A 24,624-nucleotide genomic window follows, 5' to 3' on the forward strand; every position below is an offset into this window, starting at 1 on the left:
ATGAGACGCAACGGATCGAGAGGCACGACTTGTGGACACTCATTGTGGAGCCTAAGCCCGTGGACACTCTTGAGATCATCATCTGCTGGGCAGGATGTACAACTTCTGCAAAACCCTTATTGACTGCTGTCACATCCTCAGATCTGATAGTAACCATTTGCTCTCTTAGTAACATACAAGAATCAACATCACATCTCTTTCGGCTAATACGGAAAAAGAGCTTGGGACCTGGGGTATCCATCAAGCTATTCCAATTAACTTCATACCCAGATGCAAGTTAAAAGCTTTGGGAGAGTAAAAAAGAGTTCAAAATACATTTAACGAGGTAAGTAAAGTAGCAAATAAGCTAGGGTCAGAAATAAAAGTATTAAGGATAGTGAAAATGCAAGCAAATTGGATTAACTTGCTATCCAGTTCTAACGAAGAATATTATAGATGGTCGGTTTTTATTCTCCTATTCGACACGATCATTTTGGACTTAGAAAGCTGTTTTCTGATGGAGATTGTTAAGCTCAGTATTTTCTTGCGAATGAAGAGCATTGGAACGAACAAACAACAATCTGCTGATGCGATTTACCAGGTTTGTCAATATGATACTGATCACTGATCGGTTTCCCCTCCCAATTGCTTCGTAAATCTGCCTATATTGTTCCTGCATGCATGCTATATGAAAAATCATCTATTAAATAGATGAGTTTTTGGAGGTTTGGACGGTTTACGATGCCAGAATAGGGCTTGAAAATTAATGTTATGAAGACTAAGTTGTTTATACTAGGATTGAATGAGGATGAAAAAGTGATGTTAGTTACTTAAAAAATGATTAAAATTCATTCTAGTCACCTCGATAGTGGAAGCAGTAAAAACATACTGAAATAAATAAAGTCGCAAGGTGTTCTATCGCAGTTGAAAAAAGCTTAAAGCAATAGGAAGGTAAGTCCTAGCTTCAAATTTATAGCTCAAAACGAGTTGACAAAAGCTTATTTAAGATCCCCAGCTTAAGACGAACAGATAGAACAATTCAAAATGAGGTTAAAAATAAAACAAGAAGAAATTACTCAACAAAAGTTTGATTAGAACAAAAGTCATTAGTATCTTTGTGATGATGATAGTAAATCCCGACACAATTCAAGTATTTTAATGAAATATTTAATTAAAAATAAACATTGAAAGGTTGTTGTTTGTTTTGTTATGGCTATGATTACTTTACTGAAAACAAAATTTATTTTAAATAATTTTTCTTTTTTTTTTTGGTTGTAAATTTCAAAACAAGCAAAATACAACTTTAGCTTTAAAAAAAATGCATTTATCAACATTAGAATATTTAAAACCAGATACTTAGTTTTGCTAGCCTTATCATAGGCAGCGCAATAACGCTGCCTAAGTAAAGAGCGATGTGGGCAAAACGTATTATGTGGGTTTTTTTTTATCAAGACACTTCGTATAGAAAGAGTTTCGTAGGAACTTCAGGGGAAATCATTCAATTGGTAATTGAAATTTCTAGAAACATTTTTAAGAGCAAAAAATGATTGGAAGGCAACCCCCCCCCCCCCCCCGTCAACGATCTGCCCAGACATACAGATTCAAAATTTTCAGATAACCCTTTTGTTTAAAATAGTTGAAAGATCCATTACTTATTTCTTATGGAATGTCAACCTTCCCTCCCACAGCCCTGTGTGTAAGAGCGATAAGTTATAATAGTTACTCATTGTTAAAAATCAAGGTTTTTATGGAAAAAGTGGTCGTATAAACTTCGGAGGTGGTTCATTCAATTGGAAATTTGAAGTTATAGCTAAACTTTTTAAGAGTTAAAAGTAATCAGAGGGCAACTATCCCATCTCCCTAAAGCCTCTTTTCTCCAAATGCATCCGATCAGAAACAGTCCAAAATAATGTTTCAAATAGTCCAAAAATCATATGACAATGCCTCCAGGGTTGACTAAGCCCTCGAGACCCTGGGGGCAAGGGTTATAAGTTATGCTAGGGGGTATTTTAGTTTTTTATGAAAGGGGTGGTCTTGTAAACTTTGAGGAGGCTCATTTGATTAGAAATTGAAATTTTTATTTCTCTTTTTATGAGTTAAAAGTGGTCGTTGGGCAACATCCCTCACCCCACACCCTCTTTCCCACAAATGCATTGATCGTAATTTTGAGATAGTCACTTGGTTCAAAATAATCCAATGATATTATAACAATGTCCCACGGTTGGCAAACCCTCCCCAGTGGAACTGAGAAGTAAGGGCAGTATATTATGCCCCACTAGCATATAATGTTTTTAATAGAAGTTGTGGTCACATAAACATTGGAGGAGCCTGAAGTTATTGGGAATTTAAAATACTAGATCCGTTTGAAGACACAACAGCAATCAGAGGGCAACTATCCCCACCCCACACCCTCTTTTCCACAAATACATCCAATCGAAATTTTTGAATAGCCATTTTGTATCACAATAGTTCAAAGATCATAAAGCAATAGGATTGACAAAAATTCCATAGCCCAGGGGAAAAATTTTTAAGTTATACCCCAGGGGCATGAAATATTTTTTATTAAAATTAAAAGTTATAGTACTCTTTTAAGAATAAAAGTGATTGGACAGCAGCCAGACTACACGCCCACGAATATGATTTCCCGAAACATATCCAATTGAAGTTTTAGACAGCTGTTTTGTCCAGAATAGTTGAAAGGTCAAGTAATTGTGTCTTTGGGGATGTCACCCCCCTAGAGCCCTCAGGGGAAAATCTGTGAGTTAGGCGACTCGTCCGTTGTTTCCACACAGTATATTTTATTGAGATAGGTGGATGAGTTTGATTTCAAATTTCCAAAAAGAAAAAGGGGATTCATGTAAACTTTTCAGAGAAGGTTTAGGGGAGAGTTGAACTAAATTAAAACAAGTTATGTGAATAGGGAATGTCATAAGGGCCTAGATCGGGAATGACTGAGCATATAGTGTTGGGCAATAGTTTTATTAACCAATACACCAATATTTTTACTTTCAAAATTCGATATGTCGAAATCGATATTTTGGATTAGGTTTCTGCTCAGATTTCAAAACTCCGAATAACATAAAATAAAGCAATAAACAGAAAACTTTGTTACATATATGGATAGTAAAAAAGTCCCAATTTGAAATTACATAGGCTCAGGAAAAATTACAGACTTTTTTTTGGCTTTAAAAAAAAGCAACACGTTAATGTTTTCCCTGAGGAACTGTTTCATTTTTCAGTGATTAACTGGCCAATAGTGAAAAGCACGCTCAGAAGGGATGCTGCTGGTGGACGCAGAAATTAATTTCGTGGCAAGCTTGTATAGATATTTCTGATACTCGCATTACAACACTTGAGCGGGTAAGTGTTTCTTTGAACTATTGAGTCACAACTAAAAATCTTTGGAGCCATAATAGAAAGATCAGTTGGCAAGCATGCTTGCCATTGGTAACTAAAAACTACGCCACGTAAACCCCACAATCTGGCTTGAAGCTGTTTTAGCTGAATCACAGGGACTGTCAGGGTACTTGTATCTACTGATACAGGTTGAGCAGGCAGTAAGGTCTTGCTATTTTACTTTCAACTTCGAAAAGATCAATAGGGGAGATTTCTTCAAACGTGATTCAAGATATATGGCGATCAGACGGATGTGACCTGACCAAAGCTTATAAACCTAGAGGATATTTTATTTAGCAAAGCCTTTCGGAGTTCCTCTGCAATATTTGAGAGTCTACTCTGACTAAACAAAATTTGAATTAGAGAGCAGGTTATGCCAACTTATTGATACATATATGCCTTCTACGTATCTGTACGTATTTGAGCCAATTGATTGAACACATTGTTCTTATTCTTCTTGGCCACTTTGGAAATGATTTTGAGTTCTATTACTACTAAAAAGAAATCACTGTAGATCCAAGCCACCTGAGTCCAACATAGGCACGCTCTTCCTCTATCCTAGTATATTCAAAGTCTCCTACTTTAGATCCTCTCAAGTACCATCATACTAGACAATTCACTGCATACAGAAACTATGCCTCAATAATTACCTTAATAACTCTTACTGGTTAAGTTTTTCTAAAATGGCTAGTTTTTCCCCTTCTTTAAAAACCAAATTCACAATCTTCAGTAATTTATCTCTAACTTTACAACCACCATATTTAAAAGGCTCATTTGCCACACTATTAGCACCTGGGGTCTTATAATTTTTAATCTTTTTAGTTGCCTACTGGCACTAAAATTTTTCTCACAAAATAAAACTTTCTCCACTTCCAAAGTGTCAAAAATTTTTTATTTTTTTATACCTTCTTCTGTAGCTTTGTCACGGCTTAGCACATTCTTAAAATGTTCTAGCCATCTCTTAATACTTTCCTCAACACTAATGGTGGGACGTCTGACTGCATCTTCCAGATCTTCGACAATTTTATAGCTTTAATACTTTTCTTATTACTAGTTGTGGAACGTCTACAATATTTTGATATTATGCCGTCTGACTGCATCTTCCAGATCTTCAGAAATTTTATCCAAGGCATCCAATTCCGACCTCTTCAATTCACATTTTAAAGTTTCCCTTACACTTATTTTATTTCCATTTAAATCTTTCCCTTTCATAGTTCTTGTGAAAACGTCTTATTTTTTCCAAAAAAAACAAAAAACAAATGAATGTCGATTGACAGTTAATGTACATAAATAATAAAATACAGTATGAAATATACACATGTTAACATTCGTATACAGATATTTTTCCTAAAAGTCTTAATAATGTTTTATTTATTAAGGTTAAATACAGCGAAAAACATATAAAATGTATTTTGTTTTCATTAAAGTGCAAATATGTTCTGGTCTTCAGGGGGCATTGGGTATCACATTTCATACCTTTTCATGCTAATTTCTGCTCATTTTGAGTTTGACTCAGTTGTTTATAATTTTCTGTTTGTTTTGGGTTTCATTTATCTAATGATGATGATTTATAGTGGTTTTACGCTTGGATGATTATTTGACTCTATCTTTGCTCATTTTCGGTTTGAAACTAAGATGTTGGTAGACTCCAGGATGAGAATTTGAGAGAAACTCTCCAGGAACAGTTCAATACTAAACTTGGAAGTTTAGCATTTGACAACGCGGAAGATGGTTGCATAACTTTAGGAAAATAGTTTTCGAAACTGCTAATGGTGTTTTAGGGAAGAAAGTTGGGAATACAACTAGGAACATTAATGAAAAAGTTTTATATTTAATAGAGAGGAGAAGGGGCTTGGATAAGAATTATCTGAGTGATAGATCATATGAAAACAATAGGAATGTAAAGAAAGTAGAGAAAGCATTAAAATACAAACTAAGGATGTATGGAGTGGAGGGCATGGATAAAATTGTCGAGGATCTGGAAGATGCTGCTAGACTGCATAATAGTAAAATACTGTATTGGCATGTTAATAAATTGAGAGGGAGTAGTCAATCTGGAGCAGGGCCACAATTAGCGATAAAGAAAGAGTTAAAGAGAGATGAGCAAAAAATTTTGAGAATGTGCTGAACCGAATTAGATTTGCACGAGAAAAGATATAGAGGAATATAAAAAAGTTTGTGATACCTTGGATGTGAGGGAAGATTTTTTTTTGTGAGGAAGAATTAGCGACAATACTAAAAGGATTAAAAAATAATAAGGCTCCAGGTGCTGATAATGTGGTAAATGATTTTCTTAAATATGGGGGCCCTGGGGTTAGAAATAAGTTACTAAAGATTATAATATGATTTTTGAAGAAAATATAACGGTACTTACCTTGGTAGTACTATTAGCAAAGACCGTGGGAGCAGTGAATATGTCAAAAGTGAATAGCTATTGCTCAGAGTGTTTTTCAACGTTAAAAAACAGTTTGGAAGAATAGGAAGAGAGGCCGGCAAAAAAGGTTAGAATATTGGAAGCTAAAGTGATGACAGTGGTCAAGTATGGCTCTGAAGCATGGGCAATCCGAAAAGCGGATATATATTTTCTAGATGTTTTCCAGAGAAATTGCGTACGGATTGTTCTGGGTACCCGGCTGACTGACTGATTTCAAACAGGAGGCTGGACAAAAAATGTGGTTCAATCCCCCTTTCTAAGGGTATTAATGAAATAAAGGTTGAGATAACTAGGGCACGTTCTGCGAAAGAAGGATGACAGATTGCCGAAGATTGTCCTTTCCAACCAACCGTCCAGGTATAAATGGAAAGGAGGTCCACCTCGTCTGGGGCGGGAGGATTTCATAAAGAAATATTTAAAGGAAATGGGAACTTCCTGGGAGGTTGTAAAGAAGAAGGCTTTGAATAGACTGGTATGGTGAAGGAGCGTGCGTAGCTGGGTTGGCCTCAGGCAGCTTCACACTCCGATGAGTTGTTAGTAGTAGTAGTAGTAGTTTGGTTTAATAGAAGAGCTTAAGCAAAGGTCTTATCCTTGTATAGCATACCAGATAAATACATTAAAGTAATTAGTGATATGTACGAGAATAACACTGCTGCGGTTAAGGTAGAAAATGAAGTTAGCTGGTGCTTTTGTATTAAACCAGGAGTTAGTCAGGGTTGTGTTCTATCCTCCATTATATGGATCATTTTGATTGACTTTATCTTAAGGAACGTAGAAAGGGTAACAGGAGACCATGGAATCAAATGGGGAGGAAAAACTCTCCTGGACTTAGATTATGCTGATGATTTAAGTATCTTAGATGAAAGTGTGAGCAAAATGAATAACCTTTCGGAGGTTTTATGAGTTTAGAGTACTAGAATAAGCTTGAAAATTAATGTTAAGAAGACTAAGTCACCGAGTCTATGAATAAGTGAAGATGAAAACGTGACGTTGGATAACGAAAAGATTGATCAGGTGGGTAGCTTTACTTACCTTGGTAGTACTATTAGCAAAGACGGTGGGAGCAGTGAATATGTTAAAAGTGAATAGCTATTGCTCAGGGTGTTTTTCAACGTTAAAAAGAAGTTTGGAAGAATAAGAAGAGAGGTCGGCAAACAAGGTTAGAATATTGGAAGCTAAAGTGATGACAGTGGTCAAATATGGCTCTGAAGCATGGGCAATCCCAAAAAGCGGATATAGATTTTCTAGATGTTTTCCAGAGAAATTGCGTACGGATTGTTCTGGGTACCCGGCTGACTGACTGTATTTCAAACAGTAGGCTGGACAAAAAAGTGGTTCAATCCCGCTTTCTAAGGGTAATAATGAAAGAAAGGTTGAGATAACTAGGGCACGTTCTGCGGAAGAAGGATGACAGATTGCCGAAGATTGTCCTTTCCAACGAACCGTCCAGGTCTAAATGGAAAGGAGATCCACCTCGTCTGGGGCGGGAGGATTTCATAAAGAAATATTTAAAGGAAATGGGAACTTCCTGGGAGGTTGTAAAGAAGAAGGCTTTGAACAGACTGGGATGGTGAAGGAGCGTGCGTAGCTGGGTTGACCTCAGGCAGCTTCACACTACGATGAGTTGTTAGTAGTAGTAGTAGTTTGGTTTAACAGAACTCTTTATTTTTCTTTGAAAAACTTATTTGAGGAAAAAGTTTTTTTAATTAATATACAATAAATTATCATCAACAAGATCTTCCGTTTCAATTCATCCCTTACAAAAATATAGAAAAGCAAGCGAGTAAACACAAAATTTCAATTTAAGCAATTTATTTACTTTTCAGTTAAGATTCAGAGACACTCCAGCCAACAGTCTATTAGTACTATAACTGCAGTCCCACGGGTAAGTTTACTGACATGGCAATCATTAAAACACAAATATTACCGTTCAATTGATTTCTTTTGGTTAGACATTACAATTAGTGTCTTTATTGACAAGCATGGACATATTGACATTTAAAACAAATTTTTGTACAATTATTTAATTAGGCTATTTCAGAGAATATTTTAAGTTCATCAATATACATTTTATTAAGTATATAGCCAAAACAAGCCATACCCGCTAGGATAATGGTCGTGCCACGCCAGCCGTATTCTTCCAGCAACGCTTGTGTAAGCGGTGCAAACACAAACGTTCCGATTCCAGAGCCACTAACAGCAAGACCAATGGCAAGCGACCTTTTAGCTTCAAAATAATATGCCACACTGGCAATAGCTGCTACATAGCAGAAGGAGAGACCTAAGCCAGGAATTATGCCAAATGTAATGAAGAGCACTTCAATTGAATCTAGAAGTAAAAAAAAATGAGAAATTAAAAACCTATATTTTGCGTTTTGAGAGTCTATTTATATCAGGCCTACTAATTAGGCCATGTATTGTTAGTCTAATTGTTTTCTTTTTGAATAAATGATCACCATCCTGTCGAAAATTATGTGTTCTAGAATCCTTCTTAAAGTGCTAAGCCGATTGGTAGGTAGCCAATCCTTTTCATGCCCTTGTGCCCCTCCGCATAAATTAGCTTCAAGTCAAAATTCCAAGAGAGCTTTTACAAAAATGTGACTGTGAAATCTTAATTTATTAGTCAAATTCAGACATCAATTGACAGAACCAGTCTAACTGTTGAATGGTCAGAATAATCTGTGAATGAAATGCGACAACAATGATTAAAATAGCCGTTTTAGTTGGGTTCAAAAATGAAGTACTTATACTGATATAAACTATAAAAAAAACACACAAAAAACACGGAAATCAAAAGGTTGGACTCCAAGAAAATAACATGTCTCTGAATTTTCAGATTTATTTTACAGTGATTTTATGGAATTAGATTCTCGACAAAGACATGTACTTTGAAGCTGATTGTACGGAAATACAGCCAACGGAAGTCTAAAAATTTTCGCGAAAAAAAAAATACAAAACATGAAGTTTTCGCTCTCTACCGGTAATAAATACATTGAATTGTCAACTTGCATTTTACTTTAGTAAAACCTCATCTCTTGACCCATTAAAATAATTTTTAATGGTAAATTACATTAATATAACCCATACAAGCATAATTTTTTTGACAAACAAGACATTATTACATGAAACAATCTTTCCAGCAATAGCAAATTTAGTTTAGATTTATGCTTAAACAAATTATTTGCTAGAATAAAAAACAAATTGCTCAACAATTCCTTTCTTTCGGTCTTACGGTAAACAATTCGTGTCAATAGGGTCTTTAAACAGTAATACAAGTCCTTTGGTAACCGCTCTGGTGCTCCTTAGGTATTTAAAAACGGGTAGTAGCTTGCTAATTTAGGGACCTAAACACATCTATGGTCGACACAGAGGACAGCTATTATTGCTATTATTGGTAGACCTACCCCAATGCGACCAATTGTTAAGATAGATGTCATGACAAAATCCCTTTACATATGGTAGCGGTAGAATTGATTCTTGCTAATATTGGCAAAAACTTTAAATACTCAGGGCAATATGGATTTAGGAAATAATGTCTGCTTTTGATAAAGTTTATTAGTTTGACCTTAAAAGGCATGTTAAGAATGAGGTTCCAAAACTCGTTAAACAAGTCCAATCCCCATTAGACACTGAATGAATTTGAAAAACATCTGACGTAAAATTTTCTGTTTAAAAGAACTGTATATTTTTTTTTTCTTTTAGAGATTCAAATATGGTCTACATTGCCCAACATTAAACTCCTAAATGACAAAATTCGAATCCAAGACTCAAAACCGTATATTTAACTGAGTTCTTTATCAGAAACATCACTCAAGGTTTCTTTACAAACACAATACCAGAGAAATAAAACAAAATTTAATTTAAAAAACCTCTTTAATAGCTTAATAGGCACAAATACCACTTGATTTTTTCAGCTTCCGTATACATTCTCGCTATCCTAAAATAATATACTACCTCAATTATCTCATGATTTTTTTAATACGGAAAAATACAAAAATTAGTGTCAATTTCAATCTCTATATTACTTTATTGAATTTCCTGAGCACTAATATTTAAAAAAAAACTGATCCTACTGATAAATAAGTTTTTTATTGATTATCTCAATCCGCATCCCTCCACTTGAGATGCCTATCAAATTTTTTGCTTTAGCTCTAAAATTAACAATCTGTTTATTCGACTTCACATCCAAAGAGTTCAGATCATAGATATATTATTTTGAATACATGTCTTAAAATATAGTGTGCTGATCTGTCTTAATACATAGATGTGTTAAGATGTGTCATCACATATTAATATGTCTATGGGTCAGACCCAGATTCTAAAGAACCAACTTTAGTTTTTAGCAGGGCTAGTGAGCTTCAGCGTGAATGTAAATTCATATTTAAATTCATTAGCAATACCTTATCCATATCTAGCCCATAACAATAATATCTAGAATCGTTGAAACGAAGGGCAAAGCTTAAAAGAATGGTTAAATAAGATAACAGACGATGAGATAAGGCATAACAGAAAAGAAATGGAAAGCAAATACAAGAGGAAAAATAAAATAAAATTGAAATCGTGAAGCAATTTCATTCAGAATAAAGGCATAATAGCAATTACTTAGGCATAATAGTCTAAAACTTAATTTCTAAGTTTTGTCTTAAAACTTATTTTTAAAACTTATTTCTAGTCACTTGTCGGGATGCTGTAAATTATACGAAATGTTTAAAAAATATTTTATTGCTGTTTCAATGATTTTTTCGCTAACATTTTTTTCTTAATAATGTATTCAATCTCTTCTTTTTCATTGTTTTGACAACAAGTATACAACGAATTAACACGTCCTTCATAAAACGTACTTACTGGTTACAGATGATAGTAGAAAACCAATAGCAGAAATGATCCCTCCAGCTATGGTAACAGCTTTACAGCCAAATCTGTCAGTCAAACTTGATGCAACAGGACCAGCAAAAAGAGGAAGAGACATAAAGAGACTAGCTATCCAGGCTGTCTTCCCCCTACTTTCTTGAAAGTAGTCCAGCAATTCGATAAATATTACACCAAAAGAAAAGGTTATACCGTCAGCTATTAAGTGAATAAAAAATGAAGAAATCACAATAATCCAGCCGTATCCACCGTCAAGAGGCTTAAGATTGTCGTCTTCTGATACTGAAAAAGAATTAAGTACAAATTTCAAAAATTCAACAATATTTGACGAAACATTTGAAACACATAAAATATTCGAAAAAAGATAATAGCGTATTTTCTAACTTGTAAATATTCCATTATATGTGTAACTAACCCTCAGAAAAGTTTTCCTACAAAAATTTGAATAGGGAAGATGATTCTAAGTTCATTACTCCACTAGTTCCCTCCAGAGCCGTGACCTATTACCCACTTGTAAAATGTTTGTTAGAGGCGAGAAGAACTTCAAGATTTAGACCTTCAACCCCCAAAGATTCTAGAGGTTTTTTAAATATTTTTAATTATTAAAAAGCAACGGCTGTCCTGTCAAATTCTCTTATTTCTTAATTTATCTGAGCAGCAATTTTTTATTTTAAACATAAAAATACATAACATTATATTTTCGATTGTTTTTATCAGACAGTTCGGGGTAAGGAACTGTAAGTAAGGATCGATTCTCGCCAATAGCAATCAAAACTCTAAGAAAAACTGATAACAATGAATAAACAAGAAAATATTGGGTTTTTATTCCAAATATATAAAATTCCTTTAGTTTTATACTGGATATCAAAAGCTACAAGTCTGAGAAAATCTGCCGGATTTTTGAAGAAGGTGAAAAAAACCTAAACAAAAAGTAGGTGACCTTAATCAAATTCACATCCCTAGATTCAACATATCAGATTCATGTTGTGGAGATTTCAAGCTCCTATAAAAAAAAAAATGAAATTTTGCATTTTTTTCCAAAAGAAAGATGACAGGTGCATGTTTATTTGTTTGTTCCTAAAAGTCACGTAATTTATACAAGACGAATGGTTAATATGGACATTTATCTTAATGCTTGATTTAACTAAGTTAATTCTCTTTAGTTTTAATGACACTATACACATCAGCTATTATGAAGGAGGGGTGGTGGGTGTTTGTGTTGACGGGGGGAGGGGAAGACACCTAAAAGAGTGCATTTCAATGCATGAACCTCTAAATAGCTATAGGAACGAGTATGAAGGAAGGATGGTAGGAATTAATCTGTCATCTCTCTTCATTTATGCTAAACCAGTCATAAATGTTTCTGATATTTATTTTAACACTTCATTCAACAAAACTAATTTGATCCATATTTGACAAAATTATAAATAATAATGTGTGCATGCAGAAAATCTATTATGAAGGGTGAGTGGTGGGTCATTGAGTCATTTCATAAGCAGAGGGGGGGGGGCAGGTATCCCAAAGAGCGCATTTCAATGGTCAAATATCCTAACTCTCAATGAGCCTTCAGGTTAACATAAAATGACTTTTGGGGAAGGAAGGGGTAAGGTAGAAATCAATATCAAATCCCCATTGATTCCCGGGAATATTTTCGGTTTAACCTTTATTATTGGTGCTCAGGGAGGGGGGTAGTAGTGCCCTTTTCGTTTTGACTCTCTTTTCCTAAGCAGAATAAAATGTTACATTCACATGCCTACCGGCGCATAGGTGGAAAAAGTTAGGTGGGATATCAAGAGTCTCGGCAGGAAATTCCTTCAAGGGAGGGGGGTTCGATTACTGCTTAGAGCCTTGTTTTCAGCGATTTTAAATGGTAATATTTCTCTTTTCCTATCTATAGACAAAGTTTCAACGTATTTAAAGATATGTACACGATACAATTAAACATCAGAGAAACCTGTTTTGGAGGTAACAATAACTTCGGCTGCATATAAGAGGAAAAGTCACATAGAATTTCCACCCAAATGAATAATAATACCTCTCTCCGTTCACCCGAAATTCTGTAGAAAAAATACTAATAAAAAATTGTTTAACAAAACTACTATTCATATAAAAAAAATTTTATATTTTTTATATTTTGTCTGAAATTTTGACTTTGTTCAGCAGAGTAGAAAAATATGATAACTATGTTTTTGAGCACGACCTAATCCCCCACAGTCCCCGGGGAAAGGGTTGTAAGTTATGAACTTTACCTGTTGTTTACATATAGTATAGATTATTGGGAATTATACAGAGATTTTCGGGGGGAGTTTTTTCTGGACGGGGGAGGTCGGGGATAAAGGTTTACGTTTGAGGATCTTTCCATGGAGGAATTTTTCATGGGGGAAGAGAATTTTCCATGAAGGGGGCGCTGGATTTCCAGCATTATTTAAAAAACGATCAGAAATTAAATAAAAAAAAAACAAGTTTTTTCAACTGAAAGTAAGGAACAACATTAAAACTTAAAAACGAAGAGAAATTATTGCGTATATTAGGCGATTTCACCTCCCACGTCAATACCTCGTTCTTTACGCTAAGTTTTTTAGTACTCTCAAAAGAGCTATTTATTCTAATTAAATGACCTTTGTGATTCAGGGGTCGTTCTTGAAGAATTGGGATAAAATGCAAAATTTAGCGTCAAGAGCGAGGTATAGACGTTAGTGCGAACCCCCTTATATACGTAATAATTTCTGTTCGTTTAAAGTTTTAGTTTTGCTCCTTACTTTCAGTTGAAAAAACTTGTTTTGTTTTTTTATTTATTCACCTGTAAGGTCAATTTTTCGACCAATAATAAAAACATTTTAAAATGAGAAGGAGCTTGATATTAAGATGTTTTAATATCTATGTCGGAACGAAGAAATGATTCAGGTCGCTCGAGGAAGTGAAATAAATATAAATTATTGCTTGCTTTGAAGCTAGATTAACACTACTTTTCCTACTTCTCATTTTCTATACCTTTTCTCTTAGAATTATGTTAAAGTACAATTTTAAATTTCTGAACTATAAGATCTATGGGCACCGGCAAGTGGGGCAGGACCCATGCCCCCCCCCTGAAAATTTGGAATTATAAAGTAATTATAAGGAAACCAAAGGAAAAATAGCAGAATAAAATAATAAATAATAATAATAATTACCCGACCTCACTGTTGTTTTTGATCTGTTTAAAAAGGGTTTCTCTGTATCCACTCGGAGATAATCAGCTTAGCCTGAATGAGATAAACTACTATGCAGGTATATTTTAACTAAATATTCAATATATAGAGTTGGTTAGATTAGGTAAGGTTAAATCAGGTATTTAATATAATACATTCTTGGCGGCCTGCTTTCCATAATTCTCTGTTGTAGTTAGCATGATTATGTTACTATAGTAATTATTTTCATCATATTTTGGAGTATTTCATTATGATTAACTGAAGTTTACTTCTTGAGTGTGGTCGGGATAGTACGTAAGTACTGAAAAATCTTACCTTCGTCATCTTCTTGCGGTGTCTCAACAACATAATCCCTAGAGCTACAAACGGTGCAAGTACTAGTACGGGATTGTGAACGGAGGTCCTCAGAAGCTACAAAACTAGCTCCATTTAAAGTTGATGTTGAAATTGAAGGCTTCAGATCATTGTTGTATCCATAAAATTCGACATCTGTGTCGAAGCGAACCTAGAGTATTGCAAACAGATAATTATAGTCGAAAAAACAAACGTCAACAACAAAATATATGGATCTCATATTCTAGCTTGTCAATGATCAATTGTCGTTTCGAAATTAATTCGCAGGCAAGAATTTATTAAGATGCTTTATTTATATTAAAAAGAGACAATGGTAAATTCAAGGCACATAATAAACTAGATGGCAGTAAATCAAACACTTCGTGCGAACGAACTGTAGGCCTAAGTAAGAAGCGAACCAGCTCAATAGTAACCGAAATTCTGAAAAACGAAATTTTCGTACCAATAGGTACATCAAAAGAATCAAATTTTTATGCTGATTTCAAGTATATAAGTTACATCAAGTTTAGTTTTACCCATCAAAAGTTACGAGCCCGAGAATATTTGCCTTATTTTCGGAAAAAGGGGAAACACCTCCTAAAAGTCGTAAAATCTTACCGAAAATCCCACCATCAGATTCAGCGTATCACAGAACTCTAGTGTAGAGGTTTCAAGCTCCTATCTACAAAAATGTGGAATTTTGTATTTTTTTTATCAAAAGAAAGATTACAGATACGTGTTTATTTGTTTTTTTTTCCATGGGTGATCGCATCGATCCAGTGGTCCTAGAATATCGCAAGAGTATTCATTCGAACGGAAATTAAAAGTTATAGCGCTCTCTGTAAGTGGCCAAAAAAATTGAGGGCAACTAGGTCCTCTCCCACGCTCATTTTTCCCAAAGTCATCCCATCAAAACTTTGAGATAGCCATTTTGCTCAGCATACTCAAAAAATATAATTACTATGTCTTTGAGGATGACTTAATCCCCCAAAGTCCCCGATGGAAGGGCTGCAAGTTGTGAACTTTGCCCATTGCTTAGATATAGTACTGGTTATTGGGAAGAATACAGACGTTTTCGGGGGGGGGGGGGTATTTTTTCTGGTAGGGAGAGGGGGGTCTGAGGGAGGATGTTACGTGGGAGAATCTTTCCACGGAGGAATTCTTCATGGGGGAAGGGAATTTTCCATGAAGGGACATCAAACTTCCCAGCATTATTTAAAAAACGACCAGAAAGTAAATAAAAAAGTTTCTTCCACTGAAAGAAAGGAGCAACATTAAAGCTTCAAACGAACAGAAACTTTTGCGTATATGAGAGGGTTTATCCCTCGTCAATACCTCGCTATCGCTCTTTACTTAGGCAGCGCTATGTATTTAATTAGTTTGAAAGCATTTCACAGTTCTGAGGTGTAACTTTCATTGAAAGTCGATACGAAAAAGTTCAAAGATAATTATGGGTGTTTCATTGAAAAACTAAAATAAAAAAAAAGACAAGAAGTGAAGTAAATTGACCTATAGCAATACCAAATCCATAATTGAAAGTGCTTAACAAGGGCCATCTTTAAAATAGGCTAGTAAAACCAATCGCTGTACGCGTAAATACAATCTTTAGCCATATTGGCTCTTTACTAAGGAAACTGTTTTGCTGACTTTTACAAGGTCAGCAAAACATGATATAAAACATGATAACAAAACATGATGATAGCCCCATAAACTATTAGCTTCATCCATTCATTTAGTAAGATGGGGGAAATCTCCCAGATATTTCATGTTAGACTATCAGTAAAACCTGCTCACATACCTGTGCAGTGAAAAAGTGAAAAGATATGAAGACGTGACAAAAACTAATCTCGCCGTTAGTTATTTAGGTGAGCACACTTTCTTTAGAAATTACTCTACAAAAGTCGATATCAAATGCCAAATTCCAATTTTTCGTGTTGTTTTTTAAAATTTTTGATCTGATACCCTTTTGTGCTTTAATTAAATAATACTATTAAAAGTACGCAAGACGACATGAACTTTTTCACATACAAAATTGCTTCGTTCAGTTAGAAATAATTTCCGAAGTTGTTTTGATCCATCAAATTTTTGATATCCTGAAGGTAACTTTTTTTTCTAGTTTAAGCAGAATTTTTATAGATAGAAAGATGATGATCTTCTATGAACTGGAGTTGATATTGGTTTTTCAAAATTCAAATTCCTTCTGTGCTTCTATTTTAAAGCCTTGATTTTGCGAATTCTCTACATTTTGACTAAAATGGTCTAGTTCCGATGCTACACCTTTAAGTAGAAAGCAAATAAGTTTGAAAATTGATAGAAAATTATGCTATCTCTATGAAAACCTAAGTAAATTTCCCTGTCTTTCATAGATTTTTGGGAAATAGTACGAGAAATCAAATTTCGATTCCGAATTTTTTTTTCCATTTCCAATTTTAAAGTTGATTATAATTTAGACACTCAATTTTAAAAAAAGTAAGCAAGAAGAACCGTACTCTGATATATCTTAATAGAAACTGTACATAAAGAAGTAATTTCTAAAGTTATCATCGCACAATGATTTCCTTGATATCCTAGAGGTAACATTTTTCTAAGCAAGGTGGGATTTTTTCCAACGCACATAGATAGATCTTAATCTTCTAAGAACTAGAACTTCCGTTGGTTTTCTAGAAATAAAATCCTTTTGGGACTATTTCAATTTTGCGGTTTTGAATCTGCGACTTTCTAAGAATATGTCTGAATAAAATACCCAGGCTTCGAAGCTTAACTTTTTAGAAGTCAAATAATTTTGAAAAACTGATAGACCTTTATATTATCTATTCGATATTCTAAGAAAATTTTTCATATCTCTCACATATTTTTGGGGAAATAATACTGAAAATTTTAATTTCGAAACTGAGATTACGACTTTTTTCATTATTTAATGTTTATTATGATTTACACGTTTAACGCCATGAAAAGTAAAAAAGAAGATATGCACTCTTTGATGACTGGAAACGAACCATTCACGAAGAAATAAAAGTTTACACAATGATCCGTTTAAGGATGTTCATTAACCGCAGCAAACAGTACACACTCTTGTTACAGGTAACAACAAAAACAATGCTCGTACAGAGTTTGACGATTACTTCGTACATACAGAATTTTTTCCGAGAATTTTTTACATTTTGACCTGCAAATAATACCCTACAGTAATCAAAAAGCATCTGTAACGGGATACGGAGTACAAGCATTATTACCTCTGAGGTATGGTTGCATGTGCTGCTCCGTAACTGTGACCCATGCATCACAGCTGCTGCAACACTCCACAGGGCCTTGGTACCGGAGGTACAGTTTTTTATTGAAAAAAGTGTTACAGTTAGAGGCCACGAAAACGAAAGATTTTTATACAGACAGTTTTGAAAAACTGTCGTCTTATTACGTGCAAGAGGTTTTAGCAATGAACATTATATTTCAGTCTTTGTTTCTTAGAAAATGCATTTGAATTTCTTAGTAAGCTCAACAATATAGGAGCACTTTGTGGCAAGGAAATATAAAAACAAATTAATTATTAAAATTCGTCCAAAAACTGCCACTCTAGAAATTCGTCCACTCTAGATAACTTTTCCCACTAGACCATTGGTTCTCAAACTGAGGTGCGTAAAAATTTTTTGGGGGTACGCGGCCACCCAAGAAAAAAAAGCCCTTAACTCTAGGATGGCAATTTTATTCATATTTTAGCTATAGTTTACTTAGTACCGGTAACTGAGAAGGGGAACCTAAAATGTTTTATGGGTAAAAATGGGTAGTGTCTAAATAAGTTTGAGAACCACTAATTTAGTGTGAATAAATGTCCAAATGGAGCAGTGGATGCTGACAAAAACTGCTTAAGCTTCTGCTTGACCGACTGAATTCAGCAACGCAAGTGTTTTAATCAAAAATTCGCCAGAAAAACTGAATAAGGGGGAAATAGTTCATAATATTCGATGGGCTCTAGTTATCAGTTGTACTTTAAAATGAGTAAGTCCTTTACGTCAGACATTGACAAAATGAACTACAATAATGCTGTATCATAATCATAAGGCAATTTGATATCCTGCAAGAATGTCACTAAGTCATTGACTTACGTAAGTTTTTTATCGATTGCAACATTTTTTTTTTTTATTGCAAGCCATTCTGTACTTTGATACCTTTTTAACAAAAATGACTAAACCTCACACATATTTTATTGGAAGCTGTTTCATACATCAAGGCAAAAGAAGAAAAAAACTATAGGACCAGGTATATACATATATATATATATATATATATATATATATATATATATATATATATATATATATATATATATATATATATATATATATATATATATATATATATATACTATTGTACTATATATATCACGCCGGTCCCAGCAAGGCACGAGGCAGGCTTCTATATATGGATTCTCATTGCCCCTTGTGTTCTTGCAGTTTTTTCGTAAAGCAAGTACAATTTCTAACAATGATATCTATTAAGCTTCAAAGTTTTGGTTTTCTTATTTAAGGTTTTTGAATTCTTGTAATCCCTTGTTTTTTAATTTTTCTTTTTTCCTTTTTAGTTTTTTTCGTTTTTTAGTTATTTTTTTTAGTTTTTCTTTATTTATTTTTAGTTTTTTAGTTGTTTAACTTTTTAAGTTTTTTAATTTTTTCATTTTATTTCTCTTCTTTATTTTTTAGTTGTTTTTTTTTTTTTTTTTTACGGAACGTGCCCAGCAACACGTGTGCACGATGCTAATTCTTTAACTGCGTAAAATTTGCGGATATACAACTGGTAATTCCTCTGATATACTCTGGTAATTCCAAACAGGAATTTCCAAACAAAACAGGAATAGAAACGGGAAAATCTTTAAATGGCGTGCAGGAAAAAAAATATAATTCATAAAGCTCTCGATAATCTTTTACCGATAAATGAAATCAATAAATCTAACGATAGGATTTTAACTCTCTGAGAAACTCTAGAAATTTAGTTTTCAGTATAGAGCTAGTTTTCCAGAATCCTGCCAACATAGGGAATTGTTTTAGGGATATTGTGAGCCAGTTTGTTTAAAGAGTTTTTCAAAATTACTAATCAGAAAAAAATTATTTTTTAATCAATTTTGTAATCAATTAATTTTTCTTCTTTGACTTTAACATTTTCGGCAAACTGACCATCGGAAATGATTCGGTACTTGAAAGAGAGTACGCATCAAAACAAGAGCTAAGAGCTCATATGACACTTGTGACGAGGTCAGAAGAGCTAAGAGCTCATATGGCATGAGCTCTAGCAAAATCCTAAGAATCAATAGATTGATTTAAAATGAAAATCAGAGGCTTAATGCCGGTTGGCATTTAAAATGAAAGCTCTAAGATACGAGGTCCTTCTAAATATCAAATTTCATTAAAAAGGGCACTAGAACTTTAATCCCCGTTAGAATGATCCTCGTGCAACATTCTAGGATCACTGGGTCGATACGATCACTCCTAGGAAAAAAAAAGTCAAACAAATAAACACGCATCCTTGATCTGTCTTGTGGCAAAAAAAACAAAATGCCACATTTTTGTAGATAGGAGCAAGAAACTTCTACTGTAGGGTTCTCTGATACACTGAATCTGATTATGTGTTTTCGTTAAGATTTTGTGACTTTTAAAGGGTGTTTCCTCCTGTTTTCTATAAGGCGAATTTTCTCAGCTCGTAACTTTGGATGGGCAAGACTAAACTTATATATTTAAAATCAGAATTAAAATGCGATTCTTTTGATGTAACTATTGGTATCAAAATTCCATTTCTTAGAGTTTCAGTTACTTTTGAGCCGGGTCGCTCCTTATTACAGTCCGTTACCACGAACTGTTTGATACAAAAAATATGTATAAAAAGAGGTTTTCAACTTTCATTTGGCTTGTTTTTCATTGGTTTGGCCAATTATGTAATGAACTTAGTTCAGTAGTACTGCCCCCTCCACTGCTTTTAGGCCAATTAAACCGACCATCCAAGGTCCTTTTTTTTTAGTAAACCACAATTATGTTCTAGTCTTGAAAGGCATGGGGGTTATCGGCCCTACTCATGTTAAGTTTTGCTCGTTTTTAGTTTGACTAGGCCATTTATTGTAATTTCTTCGTTTTGAGTTTCATTGATTTATTGATGGCGATTTGTGGTAGTTTTACGTTTGAAAGATTTTTTACTCTATTTCTGATCATTTTTGGCTTAATGAAGCTTTTTACCTTTCTTCGAAAAACTTGTTTTGTTGAAAAATATTTTTTAATTAATTAAAAATAAAAGCCAGTGATACGCCTAAAAGTATGATTTTTGCCCAGGTAAGGTAAGGAAAGGACAATAAATCTCCTTAATTATACAGTTTCAACAGAGTGAAGCTGCATAAGTAAATAAATTCATTAAATTTCAGATCTTTTCTTGTAGTTTCGGAACAAAACACCAAGCTTCTCAATTTCCCAAACGACCTTGAAGCTTCGACTGTTGAAGAGAACTCGCCCCAGGAGAGTTACAAAAGCAAAAGATAAGCCAAGGATTATTTTGAGCTTATTACTTTATATAATAAGACGTAGATTCTAATACAGAAACAGGCCTGAAAACTACCGACATTTAAGAATGAGGAATAATTAGCTTAGAAATCTAGTAGTTTTGCTGCAATGAAGTTACTTTTCATGTTTTATGCAATTTTAATTCTAAAAACTATATTACTTATTGAAATGGGGGAAATAGGATAAGAATCCGCTGATAATAGTATTCCAGATCATCTACCAAAATACATAGGAGCACCATGGCCTTGTCATGCATTTTGCTGGAATTTTAGACAGCTTCTGGGAAACATATCTTAAGCAATTATGGACTTGATTATAGGACATGTGCTAGGGCACTTTTGCGTAATCATAACGAAAAAAAAAAGAAAAAATAAAAAGCCCGAAATATCCACCGTTCGATGGCCAAACTGGTACTGATTCTTTCATTTTATTTTTATAGTTATTTTTATAAATTACTTTTAAAAAAACAAAAAAACAGAAGTTTTTCAAAAAAGGAAAGAGCAACATTAAGCCAAAGGCAAGCAGAAATAAAGTCAAATGATAATTCAAACGCAAAACTCTCAGAGCTCACTCTCAATGAATAGATGAAACCAAGGACAAATAGAAGTTATACTGAATAAACAAGTCAAGCATAAAACGAACATAAATTACCACAAAAAGGAAGGGGGCTAATGCCACCTAATCCTTACTCTCGGCCAATTCTCCCTTATTCAGCTGTAACTGAAAGCTTCAACTCCATTCCCCAAGCCGCTCCCAATATATTATGGACATGCTATTACAGGCACCTACACACATATAGTGTCTTTCGATTTATCTTTACCCCCCCCCCTCAAGCTGACTTTATAAATTGACTTGACTTCCAATCAGTGTTTCCATTTTAGGGATTTCCCCTATAATAGGGACTTTTGAAGTCTGTTAGGGGCAAATTTTTTTTTATGGGTTTTGGGATTTTTAAAAGTCTACTGGATTTCTTAAGGAATTTCTGTTTTTTTTCTAAATCTAGTGGTTTTTCAGGATATAGTGCATAGATTCATTATTTAATCGAATAGATCAAGCAGGAAGCTAACTAATAAAAAAATGGAAAATAATGGTGCATTACACCTCCCAATATGTACCAAATTAGCATTCATGCAAATATACCGCCTTTGAAACTTCCATTTTCGTACTATATCAGATATAGACCTCAAAGGGTTATCATCAAGAGAATAGGCGAACCTAGTTAATCGCAAAATTGCAAATATGCTTTACACGTCCTGTTTCAAAAAATTTGCTCAGGTCAATTTTTTCTTCATATTTAAGTTTTTTGACTCTTTATAGTCGATCAGTTCCAAATTAGATTTTCTTCTGTTAAAACCTTTGAAAGTGGATTGAATATGAAGATATCCTCTACATCTGCACATTGATCAGAAATGGATTCATTGAAAAAAAAAGAAGAAAGGTATGCATTTAATATAATTTTCAGAATGAAAAAAAGAAATTATTGAAAAAGAAAATAGGACTCTTTGATTTTCATAATAAGATTTGTAATATAACTAGATAGTTTAATGACTGAAGTCGGTAGGAAGAAAAGGGGGTAGGGTATCTCCTCTGGGAATTGTTTAATGGTTTTAGTGTTTAATTCTAATATTTAATCGATACTACAATAATTCTCCAAATTCTCTTGCAAGTAATTGAAGTGCAAAATAAGCACGAACAACTTCCTATTCTACAGAGGTTTAGAGCTCTTAACTGCAAAAAACTTTGAATTTTGTATTTATTGCCAGAAGAAAGATCACAGATGTGCGTTTTTCTCCAGAGATTTGCATAAAACCAACAGTCCTAGAGTATCGAAAGAGGACTCATTTGAAAGGAAATTAAAATTTCTAACACACTTTTTTACGTGACTTAAAAAACTGGAGGGCAACCAGCCCCCCTCATACGTCCTTTTTTCACAAAAATCTTTCGATTAAAATTTTATGATAGACATTTGTTCAGCATAGTTGAAAGGTTACAAAAATACACGCAAATATAAGGAGTATCAACCTATACTCCTTTACTATGGTTATCAGTTTTAATAAGCAGTAGTAGGCGACAAATCTTCACTTTGTGAGAAAAATTCCAGATATAAAATGACAGTCAGTGTGCCCCGCCCCTTCCGAAAATGCATACCCCGAACGCCCTGATTCACAGAAGAAAAACTTTTGTGTAATTTTTCCAGGAGAAAATTTTCCAGGTTGCCATCTAAAAGATGGCAAAACAACCCTAAAGTAAAGTTAAATTACTGGGACACCAGCAACAATTTTGTAAACGATCTTTTTTATAGTTTCATGGAAAAAAAATCGTCCCGCCTTTCAGAAATTTTGATAAGCATTGGTCTTATTGTTTCTTTAATACAACACGACCCATAGAAAATGTTTTTCTTCCAATATATTTCCGTTTTTTGCTGACAATTAACTAAAAAAAAACTTTTTCCATAAAATAAGCTTTTCAAGGAAAATTGAAGAACTTCAATAAACCAAAAATAAGCAAAAATAGAACCAAATAGTCTACCAAGCGTAAAACTACCACAGACCAGCGCCAGTAAGTAAATGAAACCCAAAAAGAACAGAACTTACAATAAATAACCGAGCCAAACTCAAAACGAGCAAAGAATAACATGATTAGGGCTCACAATCCCTATGCCTAGTCAAGGCCAGAACATAATTTACACTCTACTGAAAAAAAATATTAATAGCTTTAATAAACAGATAATATTAAGATTTTAAAGAATAAATATGAACACATGTATATCAAACTGACAATGCACATTTATTTGTATTTTTTCACTAGAATGCAAATTATATAGATATTAGTAAATATATTAGTAAATATTTAGTAAAAGATATTAGCAAATTATGTTCTGGTCTTGAGAAGGCATATGGGCTGTGAGCCCTAAACATGTTAATTTCTGCTCGTTTTGAGTTTGACTTGATTATTTATTGTAATTTCTCTTCGTTTTGAGTTTGATTCATTTATGGATGTTGATTTGTGGCAGTTTTACGCTTGGTAGATTATTTTATTTTATTTTTGCTCACTTTTGGCTAAATGGAGCACTTTACTTTCCTTGAAAAATTATTTTGTGAAAAAATTATTTTTTTAATTAATTGTCAGTAATATTGGGTGAAAAACATTTTCTTTTGATCTTTTTTATTATGAAAACTATAAGACCGATGCTTATTAAAAATTGTGAAGGGCGGTGACAAATTTTTTTCATAAAAATACAAAAAAAGCCATTTTCAAAATCGTCGCTGGTGCTCAGTAATTACACTAGCACAACTAGAGTAAGAAGAAAATGGATCCCATTCTTGTTGGGGAAAAATCTGGAGTTTTAAATGGAAAAGGAAAAAATTAAAAAATAAAAGTAAATTTTTCGATTAGTTCACCGATAACCAATTTTCAGCGAATTAACCCAGGCAACCAAATCAGGAAAATACAGGGGAGAAGCAAGGATTTTGGTCCATTCTCTGCATACAGATGGGAAAAGGAATTTTTCAAAAATTCAACGGTAGTTTTCGCTTGACAAAACACCAATCTAAAGGTATTTTCCACATCTAGGGGTGATTTTTCACCCTTTCCCATTCGTGCGCCTGTATAGAACATGGTAAAGAAGCAAAGTAACCATTCATTACACTGGTAAATAGTATTATAATTCTAGTAATATTTTGTTTGATTTGGTGATTTTCTTCAATAATCTAGTGATTTATGAGCTAATTTAATGATTTTTTTTTAGAATCTAAAGATTTTTTTTCACCAGGCGACAACCCCAAAATAGCCTTCTAGGAGACGGTTCTAGGCGTTGAACCCCTTCCCCTGGAAAATAGCATTTTCTAAAATTGAAAAAAAATTCAGACATTTTTATTAGCATAAGCACAAC

General features: G+C 33.8%; 1 protein-coding gene across 11 annotated transcripts in view; it reads right to left on the reverse strand.

Annotated features, from left to right (window-relative positions):
* LOC136030216 (monocarboxylate transporter 12-like) overlaps positions 1-24,624 on the reverse strand; it is a 262,967-nt gene that overhangs the window by 114,819 nt on the left and 123,524 nt on the right. For all 11 annotated transcript variants that reach the window (XM_065709028.1, XM_065709025.1, XM_065709021.1 and 8 more), the window contains 3 exons: positions 14,182-14,371; positions 10,655-10,960; positions 7,911-8,138 (listed from right to left, as the gene is read on the reverse strand). In XM_065709028.1, coding sequence (XP_065565100.1) covers positions 7,911-8,138; positions 10,655-10,960; positions 14,182-14,371 — 724 coding nt within the window. The remainder of the gene's footprint in view (positions 1-7,910; positions 8,139-10,654; positions 10,961-14,181; positions 14,372-24,624) is intronic.

Source organism: Artemia franciscana, chromosome 8, assembly GCF_032884065.1.
Source record: "Artemia franciscana chromosome 8, ASM3288406v1, whole genome shotgun sequence".
In the NCBI taxonomy this organism is placed as follows: domain Eukaryota; kingdom Metazoa; phylum Arthropoda; class Branchiopoda; order Anostraca; family Artemiidae; genus Artemia; species Artemia franciscana.